Source organism: Bubalus bubalis, chromosome 4, assembly GCF_019923935.1.
Source record: "Bubalus bubalis isolate 160015118507 breed Murrah chromosome 4, NDDB_SH_1, whole genome shotgun sequence".
Taxonomy (NCBI): Eukaryota; Metazoa; Chordata; class Mammalia; order Artiodactyla; family Bovidae; genus Bubalus; species Bubalus bubalis.
In genome coordinates, this window is record NC_059160.1 from 138,786,932 (window position 1) to 138,810,726 (window position 23,795).

Here is a 23,795-nt window from a genome sequence, read left to right on the forward strand (position 1 = left end):
TTTTTGTACAACATATCAAGTAAAGTGAGTGTGTGTTAGTCACTCAGTCATATCCAACTCTCTGTGATCCCATGGACTATAGCTAACCAGGCTCCTCTGTCCAAGGAATTCTCCAGGCAAGAATACTGGAATGGGTTGCCATTCCCTTCTCTACAGCATCTTCCTGACCCAGGGTTCGAACCCAAGTCTCCCGCTCTGAGGGCAAATTCTTTACCTTCTGAGCCACCAGGGAAGATCATGTCTTTAGACATACACTTTAACATAATCAACTTATTCCAGCCTTACTTTCCTTTTTCTAAAGTCATATAATTAACATTATCCTCCTGTTTTTATTTTTTTTTAAGCACTTCCACATTTTTCTTTAACTCACAAATGCAGGGTCTGGAATACTGAAACAAAAAAAAACTATCCTAACTGCCTAAATTTCAATTGGCTCCTTTGCTGTTGTTCAGTCACTAAGTCATGTCCCACTCCCTGCGACCCCATGGACTGCAGCACGGTAGGCTTCACTGTGCTTCACTCTCTCAGAGTTTGTTCAAAGTCATGTCCACCAAGCGGTGATGCCATCCAACCATCTCATCCTCTGTCACCCCCTTCTCCTCTTGCCCTCAATCACTCCTTTGGAAAGATAATGGGAAAGGAGACTATTTCAGCAGAGTTGCATCCTGCAATTTAGCAAACGGTAACAGTCTAAGACGATAGTGCCAAACACGGAACAGGTGAGAGATTTTCCCATCTCCACCTTGGCCTCTCTACCCTCGCTCTCCTCTCCCAACTCCCAGGGTCTCCAGAGACCAGAGCCCACCACCTTCCTGCTGTAGCCCAAGCCCGCCAGGCCTCAACTTTCCCACTTGACCATAAGGCTCAAGACCGAGTTTGGGGACAAAAGAATAAGGTGCTGAAAGGCATCAGTCAGTCTTGAAATTCCCAACTTACTGGGGAGGTTTAAAAAAAAAAACAAACCCGAGGGAACAGGAGGTTCTGCTTCTAAGAAGTGGCAGAGACCAGGCCGTCAGGGTTGGGATAAAGTAGAAGACAACAAATCTACAAGAGGCAAAATAAGGGGTAAAGAGTGTCAGAGGTGAGGTCCCGAGGAAGTCCCAAGAGTCACAGCAAGAAGCTGCCCGCCTGGTTAAAAATCAGGCGAGGGGGGGCAGCAAACCATTAACAATCAAAGATTTTTGAGGAAAAATATTTTTATAATATGGGATTCATAACAGAAAAACAATTTAAGCGATCTCTTGTGTGAAAATTTGGGGAGACGATGGACTAAATGACCTCAACGATCTACGGTGGATCTAACAACATCTGATTCTTTGCCTAACCAATGCTTCTACCCCAGAAATATGTCTACTCCACCCTCACTCCAGTGTCTTCCTCCTTTCGAATCTCACATTCACAACCTACCAACTGCTTTTCATTACCACCGGGATGAAAGGAAACCAACTGTATTAAAATATAGTTATCAAGACAGTACGAAAAATGTGATTTGATAACACTGTATATGCTTTTTTAATCAACTCAGTAAATAATAAGTGGAAACAGTGGATACAGTGACAGACTTTATTTCTGGGGGCTCCAAAATCACTGCAGATGGTGACAGCAGACATGAAATTAAAAGACGCTTGCTCCTTGGAAGAAGGGGATGACCAACCTGGATAGCATATTGAAAAGCAGAGACATTACTTTGCCAACAAAGGTCCATCTAGTCAAAGTTACAGTTTTTCCGGTAGTTATGTATGGATATGAGAGTTGGAGTATAAAGAAAGCTGAGCATTAAAGAATTGATACTTTTGAACTGTGGTGTTGGAGAAGACTCTTGAGAGTCCCTTGGACAGCAAGGAGACCCAACCAGTCCCTCCTAAAGGAAATCAGTCCTGAATATTCATTGGAAGGACTGATGCTGAAGCTGAAACTCCAATACTTGGGCCACCTGATGCAAAGAGCTTACTCATTTGAAAAGACCCTGATGCTGGGAAAGATTGAAGGCAGAAGAAGGGGATGACAGAGGATGAGACGTGTTGGATGGCATCACCGACTCAATGGACATGAGTTTGGGTAGACTCTGGAAGTTGGTGATGGACAGGGAGGCCTGGCGTGCTGCAGTCCACGGGGTCGCAAAGAGTTGGACACAACGGAGAGACTGAATTGAACTGAACATAGCAGCAGATCTACCATAGTTTCAAAGTAATGACGTGTGGTATAAGTAACATTTCAAGACACCTGCAAAAATTTAATGTGATATGAAAATACCTGTGATTTCTATCCACGAAAAGTTAAAAGTGGTACAAATAATACTGTAGTTTATTTCGTATCAGTACATTTATAGCTGAAGTTTATGCTAACTTTCAGGAAAACATTAGTAGAGAAAAAGTTATTTTTCACCTTCTAAATTCATTGCCTCCTGAACTCTATTCAGAAACCTAATTTGTGAACCTCAAATTAAGAGGCTTTGGTTAAACCCCTGATCATTTTCTCTCCAGGTTAATATAACAGCCTTGGGATGGATCACCCTGCCTCCAATATTTCATCAAATCTATCCTTCACCCTGATGAAGGATCACAAAGGTTCATCTTAAAACAATACTCCCCTGCTTAAAATCCCTGGAAGGGTTCCTCGCGGCCTATAGGACTGTATGGCATTGACAGATGCACTCTCCAGGCTCTGTTTCTCTAAACAGTACTTCGAGGAGTTTCCCAGCATTACACTGAACTTTCGAGACTTTCTGCCGTGTTCTCTTTTCTACTCGTACATGATTCTACTCAAGTGTGGGTGTGTGAAAGTCGCTCAGTCATGTCCAACTCTTTGCGACCCCATGGACTACATAGTCCATGGAATTCTCCAAGCCAGAATACTGCAGTTGATAGCCCTTCCCTTCTCCAGGGGATCTTCCCAACCCAGGGATCAAACCCAGGTCTCCCACATTGCAGGCAGATTCTTTACCAGCTGAGCCACAAGGGAAGCCTATCATCTTCCAAAGCATCAGTGTCCTTTCCCCCAGACAGACCAATCTCTTCCTTGCCTATGAACTTCAAAATCAGTAAAGATTTTTGCCTGGCACATTATCCTGGGCTGTGGTTATCTGCACATATTCCTTTTCCCATACATGACAGTTTATTTTTCCCCAAATTCAGTGTTCCCCCTACTACAAAAAGTGGTCTTGAGTATTTCTGGATTTTTCTAAACTAAAAATAATATCTCATATCCCGATTATAGAGTTCAGTTTACAAAGGGATTTCTTACGTGTCCTTGTTTAAGTCTCTTAATAACCTTACGAAGACAAGCAGTCTAAAGGATTACCTTAATAACCCTATAAAAATAAGCAGTCTAAAGCTTTACCTGTTTTGTAGATGAGGGAACAGAAATCCAGTGATACAAATGATTAGACCTGAGCAAGTCAGTTTAACAAGCTAGAGCTGGGATTATAAAATCCAGGCTCCTTGGTGCAACACTTATTTTGAACTAAAACCAATGTACCAGGCCCAGGATAGGTACATAAAAAGCATGAGAGTGCTTCTTTATCAAGGTGGATGAAACTGGAGCCTATTACACAGAGTGAAGTAAGCCAGAAAGAAAAACACTAATACAGTATACTAACACATATATATGGAATTTAGAAAGATGGTAACGATAACCCTATATGTGAGACAGCAAAAGAGACACAGATGTATAGAACAGTCTTTTGGACTCTGTGGGAGAAGGCGAGAGTGGGATGATTTGGGAGAATGGCATTGAAACATGTATATTATCATATGTGAAATGAATCGCCAGTCCAGGTTCGATGCATGAGACAGGGTGCTCGGGGCTGGTGCACTGGGATGACCCAGAGGGATGAGATGGGGAAGGAGGTGGGAGGGGGGTTCAGGATGGGGAACACATGTACACCCATGGCGGATTCATGTCAATGTATGGCAAAACCACTACAATATTGTAAAATAATTAGCCTCCAATTAAAATAAATAAATTTATATTAAAAAAAAAGAAACTATTCAACACGGTACCAATAAGACCCTATGAGCAACAGCTTTTTTTTTAAATACAGTAGTACAAGTCCTTTGCTGTACACCTGAAATTATCACAACATTGTTAACCAACTATGCTCCAATATAAAATAAAAAATTTTTAAAGTATAAGTCCTATAATAAAATTATAACATAAAGCTAAACATTCCCTAATGTTTAAAAATATAACCAGTTTTAGCTTTTAGAGTTTTTTAACTACATTATTCCTACTAGTCTAGACCTCTGAAATAAAAGTTTCTTGTAAACACTAGTTAAATATTACACAACCAACTAGGGGTTATTACTTCCGTCACTAGAAAGAGAAACTAAAGTAATAGCTTAATATTTTAAGAATGTTCCAATTTAAAACTGTCAGATAAGAATTCTTGACATTTGTTACCCTGCTAATTCGTATGTATTTTGATCAAGTTGTTGAAATTTTTCAATGCAATTTTTTCACATGTTATAACATCGCCAAGTATTTTGATTCCCAATAGTTCTCTCTTTTGAAATTCGAGGCTTATAGAATATTGAGTTTTCAAGAGGGTGCTGCATGAACAGTAAAGAACAAAATTCAATTTAATGAAGCAAACATTTATTCTTATATGTAAGGCTGGTAATGCAGGATGAGATGTGGAAGACATCAATTCCTGCTTTCGAGACGCTTACTAGGAAGGATGACAACATAAAAATATCTACAATTTTTAAAATATGATGCTTATATGCTTTAAACGTGATGCTTTACGTATTACACACCTTAGGTAAACCTTCACATAAGCAGTTGGAGCAAAAAAAAATTTAAACATCCAAAATATCCTTATTTGGAATGAAAAATATACTGTATATACTACACAGGATGGATATTACATAGTGGCGGAAATCTATGAACTACAGTCACAAGTAACAATAGGTAAGTCTCAAAAACAGGATACAGTAAGGGAGGAAAGTGTTAGGGAAGGGGAGAAGAAGGAAGAGCCCAGAGGATCTGGAAGGAAAGGAAAGATGAAGAGCTTCTTCAAGTGATTTTTAGCAAGGAGTACATGCTTTCTTAGAACCAGGAATAATTTTTTTTTTTTTTTTTTTTTTTTTAAAGGACGGTGGTAATTACATAAAGGAGTTTCAAGGTAAGGTAAGGAGAGGGAAGGAGGCAAGCCCTGGTGGAAGGCTAGATCTAGCCTGGTGCTGAGTATTTCCCTTTCCCCTGTTAGGTCAGGTTCCGGTGAAATAGTTTCTCCTGAGGGCATAACTTGTTAAAAAGAGTATTTCAAAGAGTATTTGGTGTATTTCAAAATGGTTTCTTTTTCCTTCCCCTGCCGACTTCCAGCAGGGAGAAACTTTTCTCCCACATCAACTGTGAAGATCGGATTCTCCTGCAGCTTTTAACTCTCAAGAGCTGTCCACACTGGGTCTCCAGATTCAATTATGGTTTAGGCTTTCCTACCCTAGCACTGATCCTTGCAGAGGTTTCCACTCTGGTGAGTTTTAATTCTCTGTACTGCCTCTCTCCCAATTTGGGAGGATGTTTATGACCTCATTTCTCTGAAGCATCTAAAAAGAGCTGTTAATTTTTTTAGTTTGTCCAGCTTTTTACTTGTTGTTAGAACACAGTGGCAACTCCTAAAGCTCCTTCTTACATGCCAGACTGGAAACAAGATATTCTGAGTTTTGCGATATGTTTTTAATTAATGGTTTTTTAACAAGTGCTTTGTATATTAAGAATGTTAACCCTTGGTTTTACGAATGTTTTTCCCCAATTTGTCATTTGTCTTGAAATTTTGTTTATATTGTTTCTGACGACATAGAGTTTTAAATGCTTATGCAATCAAATCTTATGAAATTTGCCCCTTTGGTTTCTGATTTTACGGCACACATTGACAGGCCTTTTCATTATCAAGGTTACATTGCCTTCACATGTGTTCTCTTTTTATACTTTCATGGTACTTTTAGATTTTACATTTACAGTTCTTATCCATCAAGAATTACTTTTTCTTCAGATTTTATTAAATGGCTAGCTGGCTGTCACAAAAATCATTTACGAAATTTTACATCATGTCCCAACTGATGTAAAATTCTACTTTTATCTTAAATACCTATATACAACTCTTATTCAAGACTTGACTCTCAGCAAACAAAAACAAAAACCCAGCAACAGAGATAGGCCTTGTAAGGAAGTGGACAGCTGGAGACAAGTGATAAAAGAAGACTCACTTTACATTGTTTACCCTTTCGAATTGTATTCCATGTTCTTTGAACTACCACTCAAAACTATCGACAAAAATTGTTTAAGGTTCTGCTTAGTGGACATAATAGAATTACCAAATATTTCAGTTCTCTGTAAATTACATCATAACAACCCAATATGTACCTGAACAATACCTGAAATCATAGATCTACCTTGATTTCAAACCTGGGAACTATGATTTAAATGAACAGCTAAAGTACCTGAAATATGTCTAAATCCTTCATCACTGCAACCAAAGCTACTACCTCAAATGTGTAACAGCCTCAGATACGTGCATTCCCTAGACCCAGACATTCCCTAGACCCAGCCACCGGCAGATGCATTTTGCTTTCTTCATCAAATGTTCGCTAGTAATTATCAAATACTTAATTCAGAATCTAATCTTTCTGTTCTAATGCAATTCAATTACGGTATTTTCAACATTCTTTATAATTTGATTCAGATGCCAAAACTGGCCTGTTGTAACCATAATACCATAAAGCAAACTAGCTAACAGGTAAAAAACATTCATCTAGCTGCAGATGGAAAAACAACAGATTTTGTCTTTTAAGTTATTCTCTTTAAGATCTTCATGTCATTTTCTAAACAACTATTAAAGGTAGACTATACTTTTAATAAACTATAAAAGCTAGTGATTTTAGCCCTTCTATACATAAAAATATTTTCAAGCACTGGAAAATACTCCACCAACAGAAATGGGAAGGTGACCTAGTATTCAGTTTCATTAGTATACTCATTAATTATATAGATTAGATACTATCCCTGTACTCTGTAATTCTCTTACTACCTGCTCTCCGAGGTACCTTCCCACTCTTTTTTTCTAATAAATCAGCTCCTTTAACATGTAGGAGACACATATTCCACATATCTCCCAGGAACTCTAAAAGTGAAAATGCAGAAGAAAAATCAATTCTTTTTAATAGCCTAATTACCCTTACTCTTTAAAACCCCTTGCATTTGATTATCATAATATTATCCTCATTTAACAGGAAACAAAGATACACTTGCCAAACATCACATGAATGGCAATTAGAAAAAGGTCTCCTGATAGAATGTCCTTTGCCCTAAATATGCTGCATCCCACCATGATTAAACACAACACCCAAAGAAAAGAGTCTTTGCAGAACACAGTGAAGGAAGCACTCAAATGAATATTAGCAATATGCTTTTTAAAAAGCAATTAAGTTTAGTATTTAAAGAAACAATTTTCCATCTTCTAAACAAGAAATGGTCTCAAGTATGCCAAAAGAGACCACCCGTTAAAAGGCAGCAGGTCATGTATTCCCTTTTCTCCCACGTCTCCGAGCCTTGCCTTACACCATGAAGCACTAATCTAAAAGCCATCTACTTGGAGATCTCAACTATCAAGGCACAGCCCAGTACACCCACTACTAAACTCCGGGTTCTTCTCACATAAGGCAACTCCTCAGATGAAATTACAGTCTGTTTAGACTAAGAATTCTCAACCAAATCAGGCTTGATGTTCCCCTTTCATAAAATATTTTCCAGCTTCTGCTTTATCACCCAGAAATGAAATTAAAAACAATCTCCCTACAGACTTCAAACAAACCCATGTATCTATCTTAAATAAAATATGGATGGAAAAGTGAAATGAAAATCATTTAAAATAAGATACGTATTTCAGCATGTTAATCTTGAAACAAAACGGAACTAGAAAACATACAAGAGTAATTACCAGCTAACCATGAAAGCTATGAATACAAAGTACTTTGTGACACAATTTTCCAAAACTGTAAACAACTCCTGATCAAACTGTGAACAAAACAAATCTTTCTTTTACAAGTTGCATATAGAAATAGACACTGGAAAATTCAGTAGCGGTTAAAATCATGCTTTATACATAAAACAGAGGTTCTACATTCAGATAAGTACAAATATTACACAAATGTCAGGCAGTGTGTGTGTGTGTGTGTGTGTTTAGGCAGTGTGTTCTTAAACCTTGCAAAACATGGGAACATTCTTTGTTCAGGACAGCCTGTGCACCTAGAAAGAGTATATAGCATCCCTGGCTCTCACCCATCAAACGCTAGTGGTTAGCTGCAATCATTCCAACAACCCCCAAAAAATACCTCCAAACCTCCCCCTAGAGGGAACCTCCATCTGGACCTACTGTCTTAAACACAATTCGACTATCACAGTACAATGTAAAGAACACTTGGGAAATATGCATTTGAGTTCCAGTTCTATCACCTGTAAGTTATGTGGTCATTGGCAGTGAGTTCTCTAAACCTCAGTTTCCAGTGTACTAGACAGGAATAAACATTACCTAGGCTCTGAGTTGTAAAAGTTTTAAAAAACATTATTTGAATTTTTACTGGGTAATTTACTCTATCCTAGAGAATAGGAAAACACAAATAACTAATATAACCACACCTGTCCTTAAACATTTTACCATTCAGTAGGTCAGACCTAGCTAAAACACAATATAAAGCAGAATTACAGGCATTAAATAGAAATTCAAGTAATTAATTATAGGGGCCTGGAGAAAATGAATAACTATGAAAATCAGGACATCAAGTCCAGGCATAGGCACAGAGCATGAAAATATAGCTTGGTTCAGAGAAGAAAGGTAAGGGAAAAAATACATTAGAGACTGGGAGGGCAGGAAAAATTAACGCTGTAAAAACATTTAGGGTCAGTTTGTGGAGGAATCTGAATGCCATTCAAATACTTTGAGTTTTATTGGGCAAGAGAACTTTTTAGAAAACTGGTATTTATGTGGCACATCTGATTTTCAAATAATGCTGAATAATGGCCAAAAATGATTCCAGACAAATGCAAATTTTCATTAATGAGATCCCTGAAATTAATATATAGGTTCTTAAAATGCATAAATAAGCAAAAAGAGCCTCAGTTCAGTTCAGTCGCTCAGTCGTGTCCAACTCTTTGCGACCCAAGAGTAAAAAGCCTACCCAAAAGTAAAAAGGAGTTTCCGATTTCATTCCTTGCATAACAAAAACATTACTAATGTACTGAACCTGGGACCTTAAAAGAACTCAAGATTATCTCCTATTCGTTTTTTATTTTCTCTCAAACAAGTGGCAGAATTTTATAAAATGTATTTTGCGTACTTCATGTCACCCCTGGAAGGCAAGAGATAAACTGCAGTATTACTGATCTCTTTTTACTACAGGGAAACTGAGGAACAAAAAGAATAAATTACAATATGGTCACAAAACAAACTATTATATTTCCTAGAACTTTTAATTAAAGGCTTGAAGCCCACGTTTCATCCTTTATTCTTCGTACCATCTGAATACTAGAATTATCTCTTATTACCATCTTAGCAGGAAAAAAAAAAAAAAGATGCGAATTAAATTTCAAGATCACTTCCTCGATTCGGTATTGCCACCAAAAATATCAGAGTTTAAATTCTGCCTCCTGAAATTAAGACACCTGCGAGACCTGCAAGGTGCGAGCAGTAACCCAACTTCCCAAAAAAACAGACAGCTATAAATAGCAAGACAGGTCAGAAATCCTAAGCCCAACTTTTACTCTGAATATCTGGCAGGTCAGAGGTGTGTTTGTAATACAGGCTTTGCGGATGTTGTGATGGGAAGATGTCGTAAGAGGCCCAGAACAGTGCTATCTACACACTCACTACTGCAAACTTGAAATCAAGGCTTTCCTCCTCTGCCCCTCCCTGCATTGCACCACAAACCAGGAGACTCCTGACAGGCCTGTGCAACGATTCTCCCGACCTCTGCCTGAAAATGCGGTACTTTGATGATGTCCAGGGCCTCAGTAAACAGTGAGAACACCGATGTAGCTAAACACATCTCAAAATTTCTCCTCTCCAGAATCTAGGGCCTGGTCCAAAAGGATTCTGTCAGAGAGAGAGTTTCCACGACTACTATTTTGCTTTTCACACAGATATTAACAACCCTCACCCCCAAGTCCCCTTCCTCAGCCTCTCACTACCCTCTCCCCTCTACGCCTGGTGGACGCGCTGGACGAAAGGAGCCAGAGCAGGGAGGTTAGAGCCAAGGATCCAGGCCCCAAGGCCGTCCGGCGCGGGCAGGGGTCCCGGCAGCCCAGCCCCCGGAGCCGGGCAACCCAGACTTGGCCTCGGCCAACGCGCCGCCGCCGCCTATCAGCGGAGCGTAGGGGCGGGGCTGGCTGGCTCCGCGGCGGCTCCGCAGGCGGGCGGGGAAGGGTGGGGGGGACCGACCGCCGCGCAGCTCCGGCCGCCGCGCGCAGACACCGGGCCCGGCTCCCGAGGGCGCCAGCGCGGCCCCGGGGAGTGCGAGGAGCCGGAGGGCGCGCGGCCTGCCGTTGGCCGCCTGGTCCGCCACCCTCGGCACCCACCCGCCCCCGAGGTGGGGCCCAAGCCCCTGGGAAGATGGTGTCCTGGATCATCTCCAGAGCTGTGGTGTAAGTGTCGCTCACGGCGCCCCTCCGCCCCCACGCGAGGCCCTGGAGGCCGGGGGTGGCGGCAGAGGCCGGGAGGAGAAGGGAAGGCCCGGGCCTGGGCGGGGTGTGCTGGCCCGGCCTCGGGCCTGCCCGGGGTCTGGGAGCCCTCGGCCTCCTCACCCTAGTCCACGTCGCTGCGGAGCTCCCTGCGTCGGCCGAGGGCCCGGCTGCTGCGGTGCGGCCGGACTGCGTGCGGCTCGTCGGCCCTGCTCCCGCGGCGCTGGGTGGGCAGGCGCGCAGGGCAGACGGCGCGCGCTCCCTGCTCCCTCTCCCCGCGCTGCGCGGCACCGCCCTGCGGGCCCGGGAGCGGCGCGCCTCGCGGCGGCGCCCTGCGCAGGCTCCGCAGAAGCTAAGCGCGGGAGGCTCGGCGATCCTCCTGAGGATTTCGTGGCAGCGCCGAGCCTTTGTATCGTGCGTTGCGGGTCTCCCAGGGCCGCTGATTGCCTCTCGGTCACGTGTGGTAGGAGGAGAGATTTGTCTAAAAATCTGAGACCGCTCCCAGCTCAGATCCTTAGGAAGGGTCTCAGTTGCCCCGAGATTTACAGCTTATCGAGAAAGGAGCTCATTATTGAATGGTGACACTCGCCTGCTCGAACGGATCCCAGAATTTGGCCCTGTCGTGGTGGAAATATTTGCAAAGGGATTGAGAGGTTGCAGGTGCCTCTTGCCTTTGTTCAGATTATCCATTCATTTCATTGTGCTTTTACCACTAAGTGTTACAGGCCCATACGAAAACAATTAGTTGAGTTGTGGGGATTACTCTGTAAAGGTTGGACTACCATTTAAACTGATTTCCTCCAATCCTTCTTGACTTAACCCCCACCTGGAACACGAAAGTCACGAAGTAAACAACAGTGACGTAGTTATAGCCAGGGGCCCATGGATTCATTAATCATGATCTCTGTAGGAGTATTATCTCTGTACCTTTCTGAAATGTTTTCAGGTGGCAGGCTTCTCCGATTAGCTTTATAATGTGGAAGAAAGAACATTGCCAGATTGCTCATTTATTTCTCAATCAGAATTAGCTAATTTTTCTGTTGTTTTGTGTTTTGTTTTGGGTTTGTTTTGTTTTTTCTTTGAGAGTGAATCAATCGCATAGTAGTCCTGTTTAACTTGATTTACAATAGCATTCAAGATGTGTAATTTGATTGTCTGAATGCAGTTTTCTTCTTCCTAGGTATAGTTTTTAGTTAGCTTCAGAGGGTCCCATGTTCATCTGTACAAAATTAAAAATCAAGAAATAATACCACAGATGTCTTAAAGTTTTGTTTTTTAGGGTTTTGTTTTGTTTTGTTTTTTTGCCTTTTGGGGCCTTCTTTTGAGTCTACGTTTTCATAACACAGACATAACTTTCCTGACCTAGTAGGTGTCTATCAATTGTGTCAGTGCCTGGAAAATCAAGTATCCAGTTAAGATATTGTCGCGTTGTTTTGTTTGTATTTTTTTGATTATCGGGGTTCCTTTAACCAGTTCTTTGACAGAAAATTGTGAAGCACTTATTTAATTTGCATTCATCAAAGTCAGATTTTTCTTTTTTTGATCATTGATTATGAGTATGAATGTCTTCTATGTGCTATCTAGAACACAAGGGTTGATAATGTATGACCAATCTTAATGGAACTGATGGTTGCAATACCAGATACCTGCAGTACAGGGTGAAGTCTTCTAAGAGTTACACCCAGAGCTATAGGGTTTAGACAAGGAAAGGATTGTATCTGGTTGGAAAATCAGAAGAAGCAAGGGAGATTACATTTGACGTGCGCCTTCAAAGACGGACTGACTTTAGACAGCCGAAGATGAAAAAGGAGAGGATCCCAGATAAACTGGTCACTGTGAGCCAAAGAATTGAGAAGGGAAAGCCCAGATTAGTTACTGAGGACTTAGGGACTGGGGAGAGAGAAAGCTGCAAAGGTAGGCTGGGGCCTGTTTTCAAGGAATATTCACGGAGAAGTGATAGCTATTATTAGGCAGCCATGGATTTGCTTTAGAAGATTCTGTGCATTAGATGAGATGGTTGTGAATGGTGAGACTCTGAAGATGGGAGACCCCTTAAGGAGTTCCCTAACTGGAGAGAGGATTAAAGCCTGCAGTGCTAGAATGTACAGAATTAAAAGTGCAAGGCAAAGGAAAGGGAGATAATAGTGAGGGAGAAAAGGTCATGAGAATGTATTTATCAAGTGTCAGGAAGTTTATATCTTGAGCCCTTGAACTATTAACATATTAAAAAGCACACTTGCCAGGGAATATAAGCATCATTATATTTTGTCCCTCTGCTCCTCAGTTTCTCTTTCTCTAAGCACTGAACGTTTTCTACTCCCTTGATCACACGTAAGAGTAAGAACATGAAGGATCAACCCCAGGGTTTATACAAACTTGGAAACCTTTTCACACTCGCAGATAGGATTTACTGCATTCTTCTAATCCTCTGGAACAGCCAACTAGTCCTGACCCTAAAGAAAGATCAGACAGTTCTCTCCATATGAACCTTGGGCGATATGAACAAGGAACACAAGGACCCTCTTTAACCTGAGCTCCCTGAGTACGTGAGCACTTTCTCCCTAGCCCAGTGACAGACCCTTACTAGGAAGAGCACTGACTTGGTAATCAGCCCTGCCCTGGATGCCAGTTAATGGACCCGGGCAACATACTAAATCTGTGTTTCATCGTCTTAAAAATGATTATAATATTTACTACTTAAAACTGTTGTCAATATTTAGTTTAACTAAAACACACCAACTGCGCCTGATATTTGTTATGCACTTGAACTTAGTATATAGATAGGTTTTTTGTTTTTATGAGGGAGAGAAGTTAGATGGTGTAGCAAGAAATATCACTGGACTGTCATCGTCATTAATATTATCATTGGAAACCTGGACTTTAGAACTAGCTTTGGTTGTATTAACCAGATGCATGATCTTTAGTCAGTTCGCACTGATTATAAACCTCTGTTTCTTACTCTGTAGAGGTAGAAGGATCTGGTAATCTCCAAACTGTTTTGTATAGCTGTAGCATTCTGTGACACTGTAAGGATTTTTCATTTTTTTCCAGTCTGTTTAAAATTAGCTTGCTTTATTTTTACAGGCAAAATTGAAAGGTTAGTTAGCAATTATTGATAGTAATCTGAGACTACCAAATGATATTATATGTAATATAAAACGTGATACCCATAACCTTCTAAAACATGATTCTTAGAGGTTGAGGGAAATCCCATTTTTCTGATTTGTGTCTACAGCATAGCTGGTCGTTATGATCAGGACCGAACACAGATTGTCTGAATTCAAATATCAGCTGTGCCGTTTAGTATTGGTTGCTGTCTACCCCATTGGATTAAATGTGTTCACATATATAATGTTCATTCTGCTCCATCAGGTAGATAGTAAGTATTCAGTAATGTTAGTAGTTATTATCAGAACGAGAAGAACATATTCACCTACAGTCTCAGCATACTGAACATTTAAACTATTTTCAGTTTACATTTTTCTTTGTCTTTCTGTGTAGGTTACATAGTGGTAATTAACAGTATAGTAAAAGTAATTTTTACACTGCCGTTTATTGTTGTATGATAAGCATCTCCTACATTGCCCTGAAATCTTATTTTATATCTTCCATTTGCTCAGGCCACTATTCATAATTTTCATAGCCATTCTTTGATCTTTTAATTTTCCTTTTAGATCATTTCTAGTATTTCATTATCATAGGTAATGGTATAATACAATTATAACGCTGAATTGGACATCATTTATATATACTTTTTAAGTGTTTCCTTAGGATAAATATCCAAGAGGAGTATTTCTGAATCAAAGGTTATAAATATTTTTGTGACCTTTGTGGTCAATTTTTCCAAATTAGTATCCAAAACAATATTAATATTTTACACTACCACCAGCAAGGTATGAGTACTGTTTCTATCACAGTGTAGCCATATTGGGAAGGTTTAATTTTTTTTTATGTTTTCCTAATGAATATAACATTGTTTTCCTCTGCATTTTTCTTATTAGAATTAATATTTGTCCTAATATTTATTAATTATGTCATATACAAATAATCTATGCACTTTACCCATTAATCTCTTGGCTACTTAATAATTTACTTATTTGTCTGAACTCCTTCAGTTCAGTTCAGTTCAGTCGCTCAGTCATGTCCGACTCTCTGCGACCCCATGAATTGCAGCACGCCAGGCCTCCCTGTCCACCACCAACCCCTGGAGTTCACTCAAACTCACGTCCATTGGGTCAGTGATGCCATCCAGCCATCTCATCCTCCGTCGTCCCGTTTTCCTCCTGCCCTCAATCCCTCCCAGCATCAGAGTCTTTTCCAATGAGTCAGCTCTTCGCATGAGGTGGCCAAAGTACTGGAGTTTCAGCTTTAGCATCAGTCCTTCCAAAGAACACCCAGGACTGATCTTTAGAATGGACTGGTTGGATCTCCTTGCAGTCCAAGGGGACTCTCAAGAGTTTTCTCCAACACCACAGTTCAAAAGCATCAATTCTTCGGCACTCAGCTTTCTTCACAGTCCAACTCTCACATCCATACATGACTACTGGAAAAACCATAGCCTTGACTAGACAGACTTTTGTTGGCAAAGTAATGTCTCTGCTTTTTAACATGCTATCTAGGTTGGTCATAACTTTCCTTCCAAGGAGTAAGTGTCTTTTAATTTCATGGCTGCAGTCACCATCTGCAGTGATTTTGGAGCCCAAAAAAATAAAGTTTGACACTGTTTCCACTGTTTCCCCATCTATTTGCCATGAAGTGATGGGACCGGATGCCATGATCTTCATTTTCTGAATGTTGAGCTTTAAGCCAACTTTTTCACTCTCCTCTTTCACTCTTCATTACCTAATAAATTAACCTTAAGTCCTATTTGATGCAAGTGTGTTTCTAAATCTAACTATACTTCTCTTTAGATATTTTAAATTATCCAGAGAGTTCATAGTTTTAATGCAGTTTAGAGTTCAACTTGTTCATTTTTTATTTGTGATTTTTTCACTTCTAGATATAAAATATTTACTCCAAATATTTAATTAGTACTATTTTCTCATATAGAATTTTTAGATAAATTTAGAAACTTCCCTTTAAAGTCCATAAATCTGCATTTCCCTTTTTACATCTTAACACATTTTAGTTTTCCTTTTACTATAATTTTATTATCTGGCAGTAGTAGTAAAACCTCAGTTCTCTTTCTTTAATTGGTCCTCTTCCATTGTATTTAGTGAGTATCTTTAGAGTCTAAATTACATACCTTAAAAACCATACTCCAGCGGGTGTTTCCAACATCATCCGTTTTCCCTCTCCACTTTATCTTTCTTGTCAGCATGAAAACATGCCATTATTGCTCCCATCTTAAAAAATAAATAAAAACCTCTCTCTCAGTCTTCTCTACTTTCCATCTCATTTACCTATTTCTCTTCCTCTCATTAAAGCAAAAAACTCAAAAGAACAGTCTACATACACCTTCACCACTCATCCTTTGGGTCGCTCTTGAACCCATACCAATTAGGCTCTGCCATCAACTCCTCCACTAAAAGTACCCTTCCATAGGTTGGCAGTGGCCTCCACGTGGCCAAAAGAGTAGGTCCTCTTCTGACTTATCAGCAGCTTTTGATACAATTGCTCTTTCTGTCCTTGAAATACTTCCTTCACTTGGATTCCCAGAAACCTTGCTTGCATTGTTTTCTTCTTACACTCACTGGCCACTCCCTACTTAATCTCTTGCCACATTCCTCCACATGCCCTGAATTATTAAAATTCATGTCTCCAGAGGCTCAGCCTTTTTCTTTTCTATCCACACTCCTTTGAGGGCTCTCGTTAATTTACACCTTCAACCCAGACGTCTGCTAAACTCATGATCATATGTATTTTTAACTGCTTGAGTCTGCATGGAAACATCTATCAGGTTGGCCAAAAAGTTTGTTCTGTGAAACATTACAGAAAAACCCAAACAAACTTTTTGACCAACCCAGTAGAAGTCATCTGGAACTAAAGCTATCCAAAACTGAACCCCTGAATTGCCCTTTTGATCTGACTTTGGCAGCCTGCCCAGCTCAATTATTGACAACTCAATGCTTCATTAGTTCAGGCTAAAAAAACTTGGCATCATCCTTGATTTTTCTTTTTCTATTGTTCTCTACATTGAATACTACGGTAAATCTCGTTGACTCCTTCAAGATCTATGCAGCATTCAGCCAATTCTCATCACCTTTACTTAACATTACTCTAGTCCAAGCCCGTTTCATTCCTGAAATGTATTATTATAAAAGTAACCTGCTTCTACCCTTTGTATGTATGTATATTTGTTAAGATTATGACAGAATTAGTGAAAAATATCTTGATTAATTTTTAAATCATTGGGAACTTTTAGGGAAGTCACAATTTACTAGTGATTTTTCTTCCTTTTGGTAAAATCTCAATAATAGCTAAAATGACTTGTTTATTTGTAAGTCATGTACAACTCTTTTGCGACCCTATGGACCATAGCCCGCTGGGTTCCTCTTTCCATGGGATTTCCCAGGTAAGAATACTGGCATGGGTTGCCATTTCCTTCTCTAGGTGATCTTCCTGACCCACGTGTCCTGCATTACAGGCAGCTTCTTTACCACTGAGCTACCAGGGAATTCTGGAGAAGGCAATGGCACCCCACTCCAGTACTCTTGCCTGGAAAATCCCATGGATGGAGGAGTCTGGAGGGAGGCCATCTATGGGGTCACACAGAGTCGGACACGACTGAAGCTACTTAGCAGCAGCAACAGCAACCAGGGAATTCCAATGGCTAAAATAATTTCTTTCAATTAAGTTAAGGTAGATTTTAATAATAACTTTATTTATCAGTTTTGATGAGTTCATCATGTAAATCACTTAAATGTTCCTGAGTGATGTCTAAAAGAATAGGATACTTACTGCTTTTAGGTAATGAGAAAATAAGGAAAATAGGAACAATGATATTTTCAAAGAAATTTGAAAAGTTAACTATCTTAAACAAGTAATTTTCTGTGAATGTCCTGCAACAGTCATTTTTGCTGTCTTCCTTAATTAAGACAGAAAACACATCCTAAACGTTTTGGTCTTGTTTTCATCGCACAGGCCAAAACTTCCAACAAGATTCCTTTGTCAGCCTTCATTTCAGAAACAATTTGCTTTTGTCCACTTTTTGTCACTGCTGCTATATTAGCTATTTCTTTTTCCACTGGATTTTTTTTTAATTTGTCCCTGCCACATGGCATTTGGGATCTTAGTCCCCCAACCAGGGATCGAATCTGTGCCACCTGCGTTGGAAACACGGTGTCTTACCCACTGGACCTCCGTGTATTTTTTTAAAATAATTTTAGCACAGAGATTTTTATATTCTCTTTTTTCAGTATAGATTTAAATGTTTAAATAAACGCTATGTGTGCTTAGTCGTTCAGTCATGTCCGACTCTTTGTGACCTCGTGAACTAGAGCCTGCCAGGCTCCTCCGTCCATGGGGATTCTCCAGGCAAGAATACTGGAATGGGTTGCCATGCCTTCTTCCAGAAGATCTTCCCAACCCGGGGATTGAACCCAGATCTCCCACATTGCAGGCAGATTCTTTACCATCTGAGCCACCAGGGAAGCCCAAACAAACAGTATATTACAATAATAATAGTATAAATGGGTAACTTAAATATCTTAAATATGATATTACTGTTTTGGTCATCACATGGAGAAGATTACTGCTGAGTCTTTGTTAGAGGAACATGAGCTTATTTCTGTCATTGGTCATGCATTTGCTTTAAACTGCCACTTTGGTTCAAGTTAAATGACAAGTTAAAGATAAAAATGGTTATAAGTATCTTTATGTTTACAAAACTGTCTGTTAATAGTTTAAGCATAGTTATCCCTATTACTGAAGCAAATTTACCAGCTTCAGGCATGTTGAAATTAACAAAAGCCACTATAACTAAAATTCAGGTGAAATGTCCTACTAAGATACAGCGGTCAGAGACAAGGGTTGCAATTGGAATGGAATTATTTAACAATGGCTAGAGATTATTTTAAGTAAAGATCAGACTAGCTAATGTTAAAATATACAGCTCTTTATATTGATATTTAAAGTATTTTTTATTTCACTGGAAAGTGAAAGTGAAGTCGCTCCGTCATGCCCCACTCTTTGCGACCCCCATGGACTGTAGCCTACCAGGCTTCTCCGTCCGTGGGATTCTCCAGGCAAGAAAACTGGAGTGGGTTGCCATTTCCTTCTGCATATTTCATTGGAAGATCCTTTAAATAGGTCGGAGTTTCTTAAGCTAGCACTATTGAAATTTTAGACTGGATAGTTCTTTCTTGGAGGGGGCTGTCCTGTGCATTGTAGAAGGTTTAGCAGCATCCCTGGCCTCTATTCACAAGATGCCAGTAGCAACTCCCACAGATACAACAGCCAAAAAATCTCCAGATGTTGCCTGGTTCTGTTGGAGTGATGCTCTACAAGATACAATGCCCTCAGCATCCCCATCTGAAAATGGCTTTGTTGTTTACTATTTCCTGCTTCTGTGGGAGAAATTATAAGCCATAATGATATGGAAATTCATAAAGCATCTCGGGATATCTTTTAAGAATTTTCTAGATAAAATACTGTTGCTGATCATTCTCATATTTTTAATACTATTTCAAAATTAATGTCTATTTCAGAATGTACAGAGAATTTCCCCAAATTGATGACAATTGTTGGTGCAGCACACTTTGAAAATAATTTCTGTAATCTCTTATTCTGCATACCAACTCTCATAGTTCTTATTTTCTAAATTTATAAATGAAATGTGGTTTACAAATTCCAGTTTTCCTGGCCTCAAAGTTGTTGGCATATTAGGATTTGAATGCAGAGTCAAGGGTTACCAGCATGTTGCTTTCTTTACTACTAACAGTCTCATGAATTCTGCAAAAGCAGAGCTACATAAAAAAAGAAAAATCATGAAAACAAAAGTCATAAGAAGAATCTAAACCCAATAGACTTGTGCTGGCCAGTAATTGAGAATTTAATTTCAGAATGTATTCAAATATTTCATTGCAGAGAGCACTAATATTTTCAAGTAATAATATACCCATTTTACCATTTTTTGAAAGAATTATTCTCACCCATATATAAACCCAAGCATTCGGCTGTAGAAAATTTCCTTAACCTTTTATGTCACATTTCTAAGTAATGTAGTATATATAGTTTGCTAGGACTTTTACAGCAAAGTACCACCAAACTGGATAGCTTAAACAACAGAACATCATTGTGTCAACAGGGTTCTTCCTTCTGCGGGCTGAGAGAGAATTCATTGCATGTCTCTCTCCTAACTTCCACCCTGATCTCTGCTTTCATTTTCACCTGGCATTCTCCTTTCGTGCCTGTTTCTGTGTCCAAATTTCCCATTTTTATAAGGATACAAGTCATATAGGATTAGAGCCCACCCTAATTACCTCATTTTAACTAGATTACCTCTGCAAAGACCATGTCTCCAGATAAAGTCACCGTATCTTTTAAGAGGGACACAATTCAACCCATTAACAATCTCTTTTATAAAAACAGGAAAACGAGTACATGGCAAGGAATAATTTGAGGGATTGGATTAGAAAAGTAGGGGGAAATATCTAACAAAATAGCTGTCTATACATAATTTGAGTTGTCACATGAGAGAGGGAATACTGATTTTTCTATTTTAACTGTGAAATGCAAGGCTAGAGCAATAGGTCGATGTTATAGGGAAGATAATTTTATTCAGTGTAAGGGAAAACTCTGACACCTGGTGTTGTTCAGCATTGAGACTGACAGTCTCAAGAGAACGGTATGATGTTCTCCATCACTGGAAGCATGAAAGGAAGAGTAGAAAGCTAGTTATGGATCTTGATTGTATTACTTGTATACTTCCTACAGAGAATCATAGATAAATTACTGTGAAGCATTTTGTGTTTAATAAAACTACTTAGATATTTAAATGAACCTATTAACATTGTATTGGGCTTCCCTGGTGGCTCAGCTGGTAAAGAATCCACCTCCAATGCAGGAGACCTGGGTTCGATCCCTGGGTTGGGAAGATCCCCTGGTGGAGGGAAAGGCTACCCACTCCAGCATTTTGGCCTAGAGAATTGCATGGACTGTAGCCCATGGGGTCGCAAAGAGTCGAACACGACTGAGCGACTAAGCATACACACACATTAACCTTGTATTACAACAATATAAAGAATTAATAAGCAGCATTGTTTCTCATTTACAAAACAGAGTGATTATATACAGCACTGAATAAGTTACCTGCTACAGCTTCTGCTAACATGACACTTTTTTATTATCAAACTGTAATCACCAATCTTAAGGGCTCCCAACCAAAACTGTAAAGTGGATAAACTGACTTTAGTCTCTGGAGACCCCATCATACTGGTTACCAAAACCAAAGAACACCAAAAAGAAAAAAGAAAATTACAAACCAATATGCTTGATGAATATAGATTCAAAAGTTCTCAACAAAATATTAGCAAACTGAATCCAACAGTACATAAAAAAGATCATACACTATGACCAAGTGGGATCCATCCCAAATTCATAAGGATGATTCAGTATATGCAAATCAGTGTAATATACCACATTCAGTTCAGTCGCTCAGTCGTGTCCTACTCTTTGCGACCCCATGAATTGCAGCACGCCAGGCTTCCCTGTCCATCACCAGCTCCCGGAGTTTACTCAAACTTTCGTCCATCGAGTCAGTGATGCCATCCAGCCATCTCATCTTCTGTCATCCCCTTCTCCTCCTGCCAACAATCCCTCCCAGCATCAGAGTCTTTTCCAGTGAGTCAACTCTTCACATGAGGTGGCCAAAGTACTGGAGTTTCAGCCTCAGCATCAGTCCTTCCAATGAACACCCAGGACTGATCTCCTTTAGGATGGACTGGTTGGATCTCCTTGCACTCCAAGGAACTCTCAAGAGTTTTTTCCAACACCACAGTTCAAAAGCATCAATTCTTCGGTGCTCAGCCTTCTTCACAGTCCAACTCTCACATCCATACATGACCACTGGAAAAACCATAGCCTTGACTAGACAGACCTTTGTTGGCAAAGTAATGTCTCTCCTTTTGAATATGCTATCTAGGTGGGTCATAACTTTCCTTCCAAGGAGTAACCGTCTTTTAATTTCATGGCTGCAGTCACCATCTGCAGTGATTTTGGAGCCCCAAAAAATAAAGTTTGACACTGTTTCCACTGTTTCCCCATCTATTTCCCATGAAGTGATTGGCACCAGATGCCGTGATCTTCGTTTTCTGAATGTTGAGCTTTAAGCCAACTTTTTCACTCTCCTCTTTCACTTTCATCAAGAGGTTTTTTAGTTCTCTTCACTTTCTGCCATAAGGCTGGTGTCATCTGCATATCTGAGGTTATTGATATGTCTCCTGGCAATCTTGTGCTTGTGCTTCATCCAGCCCAGCGTTTCTCATGATGTACTCTGCATATAAGTTAAATAAGCAGGGTGACAATATACAGCCTTGAGGTACTCCTTTTCCTATTTGAAACCAGTCTGTTGTTCAGTTTTAACTGTTGCTTCCTGACTTGCATATAGGTTTCTCAAGAGGCAGGTCAGGTGGTCTGGTGTTCCCATCTCTTTCAGAATTTTCCACAGTTTATTGTAATCCATACAGTCAAAGGCTTTGACATAGTCAATAAAGCAGAAATCGATGTTTTTCTGAAACTCTCTTGCTTTTTCCATGATCCAGCAGATGTTGGCAAATTAACAGCAGTCAAAAACCACAGGATCATCTCAATACATGCAGAAAAAATATTTGACAAAGTTCAACATCCATTCATGATACAAAAAACAAAAACTCTTACCAAAGTGGGTAAAGAGGGAACATATCTCAACATAATAAAAGCCATTTATGACAAACCCAAAGTCAATGTAATATTCAGTGATGAAAAGATGAAAGCCTTCCCACTAAAATCCCACAAGGATGCCCACTCTCATCATTTCTATTCAGCAAATTATTGGTAGTCCTAGCCAAAGCAATTAGACAAAGAAAAGACATTGAAAGATGTCCAGATTGGAAGGGATGAAGTAAAATTGTCACTATATGCAGATGACATGATACTATATATTTGAAGGATTCCACACAAAACCTACGAGGTAAATGAATTCAGCAAAACAGCAGGATACAAGATTAATATTCAGAAGTTGGTTTGCTTTTCTTTACACTAACAATGAAATATCGGAAAGGGAATGTTAAAAAAACTTTAAGATTGCACCGAAAAAATAAAATACCTAGGAATAAACCTGACCAAGGAGGTGGAAGACTTACACACTGAGAACTATAAAACATTGGTTAGTGGATAAACTGATTTTTTTTCTTTAACATTTGGGAGGCCCACAGAAACAATCAACCTATATCTAGGTTTCCTTAAGTGTTGACTTAAAGAATACAGGAATAGAAGAGAACAAACTTAGGGATATTTGACTAATGGTTATCATTACAGCCGAAATCAGTTCTTCCACTGCACTATGCCTTGGTCTTTGCTTCCTATGGGAACACTGACCCACCTCACTATTGCTGAACAAACTTTCCAGTTGTCCATTTGATGTTTGTTTATTTTCATTGTATTTTTTAATCATTCATTTTCATCAAGCTTAGTTTCTGTTTCTGATTTTCTGAAATATGGGCCTTTCAGCTTTTACTTTGTATACCTAGGCTAATTTTGCCAATATAAATGATAATGGTTTTAAGGTGTTTAATAGATTGTGAATGTATAAGACAAACTTTTCTCTAAAGATATACCTTTTGGTCCATATAGAAGAGCTTTGCTAGTGTATAAATCTTAAACAATCTCAAAATAGTAAAGTGTTAAATAAAAGTATGAGAAAAGTAGTCTGAAAGCTCTGTGTAAAGATATTCTGAGAGGCTATCTGGTCTTTTCCTTGCCAAGTAAAAGTTTCAGATGTACGAATTAGAAATAAACTTTTTCTCCCTCATAAAGTTTACACATTGTCATTATGATTAAATATTTTAGGAACTTATAAAATCCACCTCTTATATTATTTTATATGGTAAATAAATATGATACAAATTCTACTTTATTTCAGTTGATCTCCTGAGTTTAAGAAAGGCACTGTCTAGGCACAGGGGATTAAGAGATACAAACTA

At 39.4% G+C, this 23,795-nt stretch overlaps 2 protein-coding genes across 2 annotated transcripts in view; one reads left to right on the forward strand and one right to left on the reverse strand.

Moving 5' to 3' along the window:
- JMJD1C (jumonji domain containing 1C) overlaps positions 1 to 10,991 on the reverse strand; it is a 317,595-nt gene extending 306,604 nt beyond the window's left edge. The window contains exon 1 of the mRNA XM_025285105.3: positions 10,798 to 10,991. The gene's annotated coding sequence lies outside the window, so the exon portion shown is untranslated. The remainder of the gene's footprint in view (positions 1 to 10,797) is intronic.
- Positions 10,459 to 23,795, forward strand: part of REEP3 (receptor accessory protein 3) — a 99,967-nt gene continuing 86,630 nt past the window's right edge. The window contains exon 1 of the mRNA XM_006054766.4: positions 10,459 to 10,638. Coding sequence (XP_006054828.4) covers positions 10,607 to 10,638 — 32 coding nt within the window. The 5' untranslated portion in view covers positions 10,459 to 10,606. The remainder of the gene's footprint in view (positions 10,639 to 23,795) is intronic.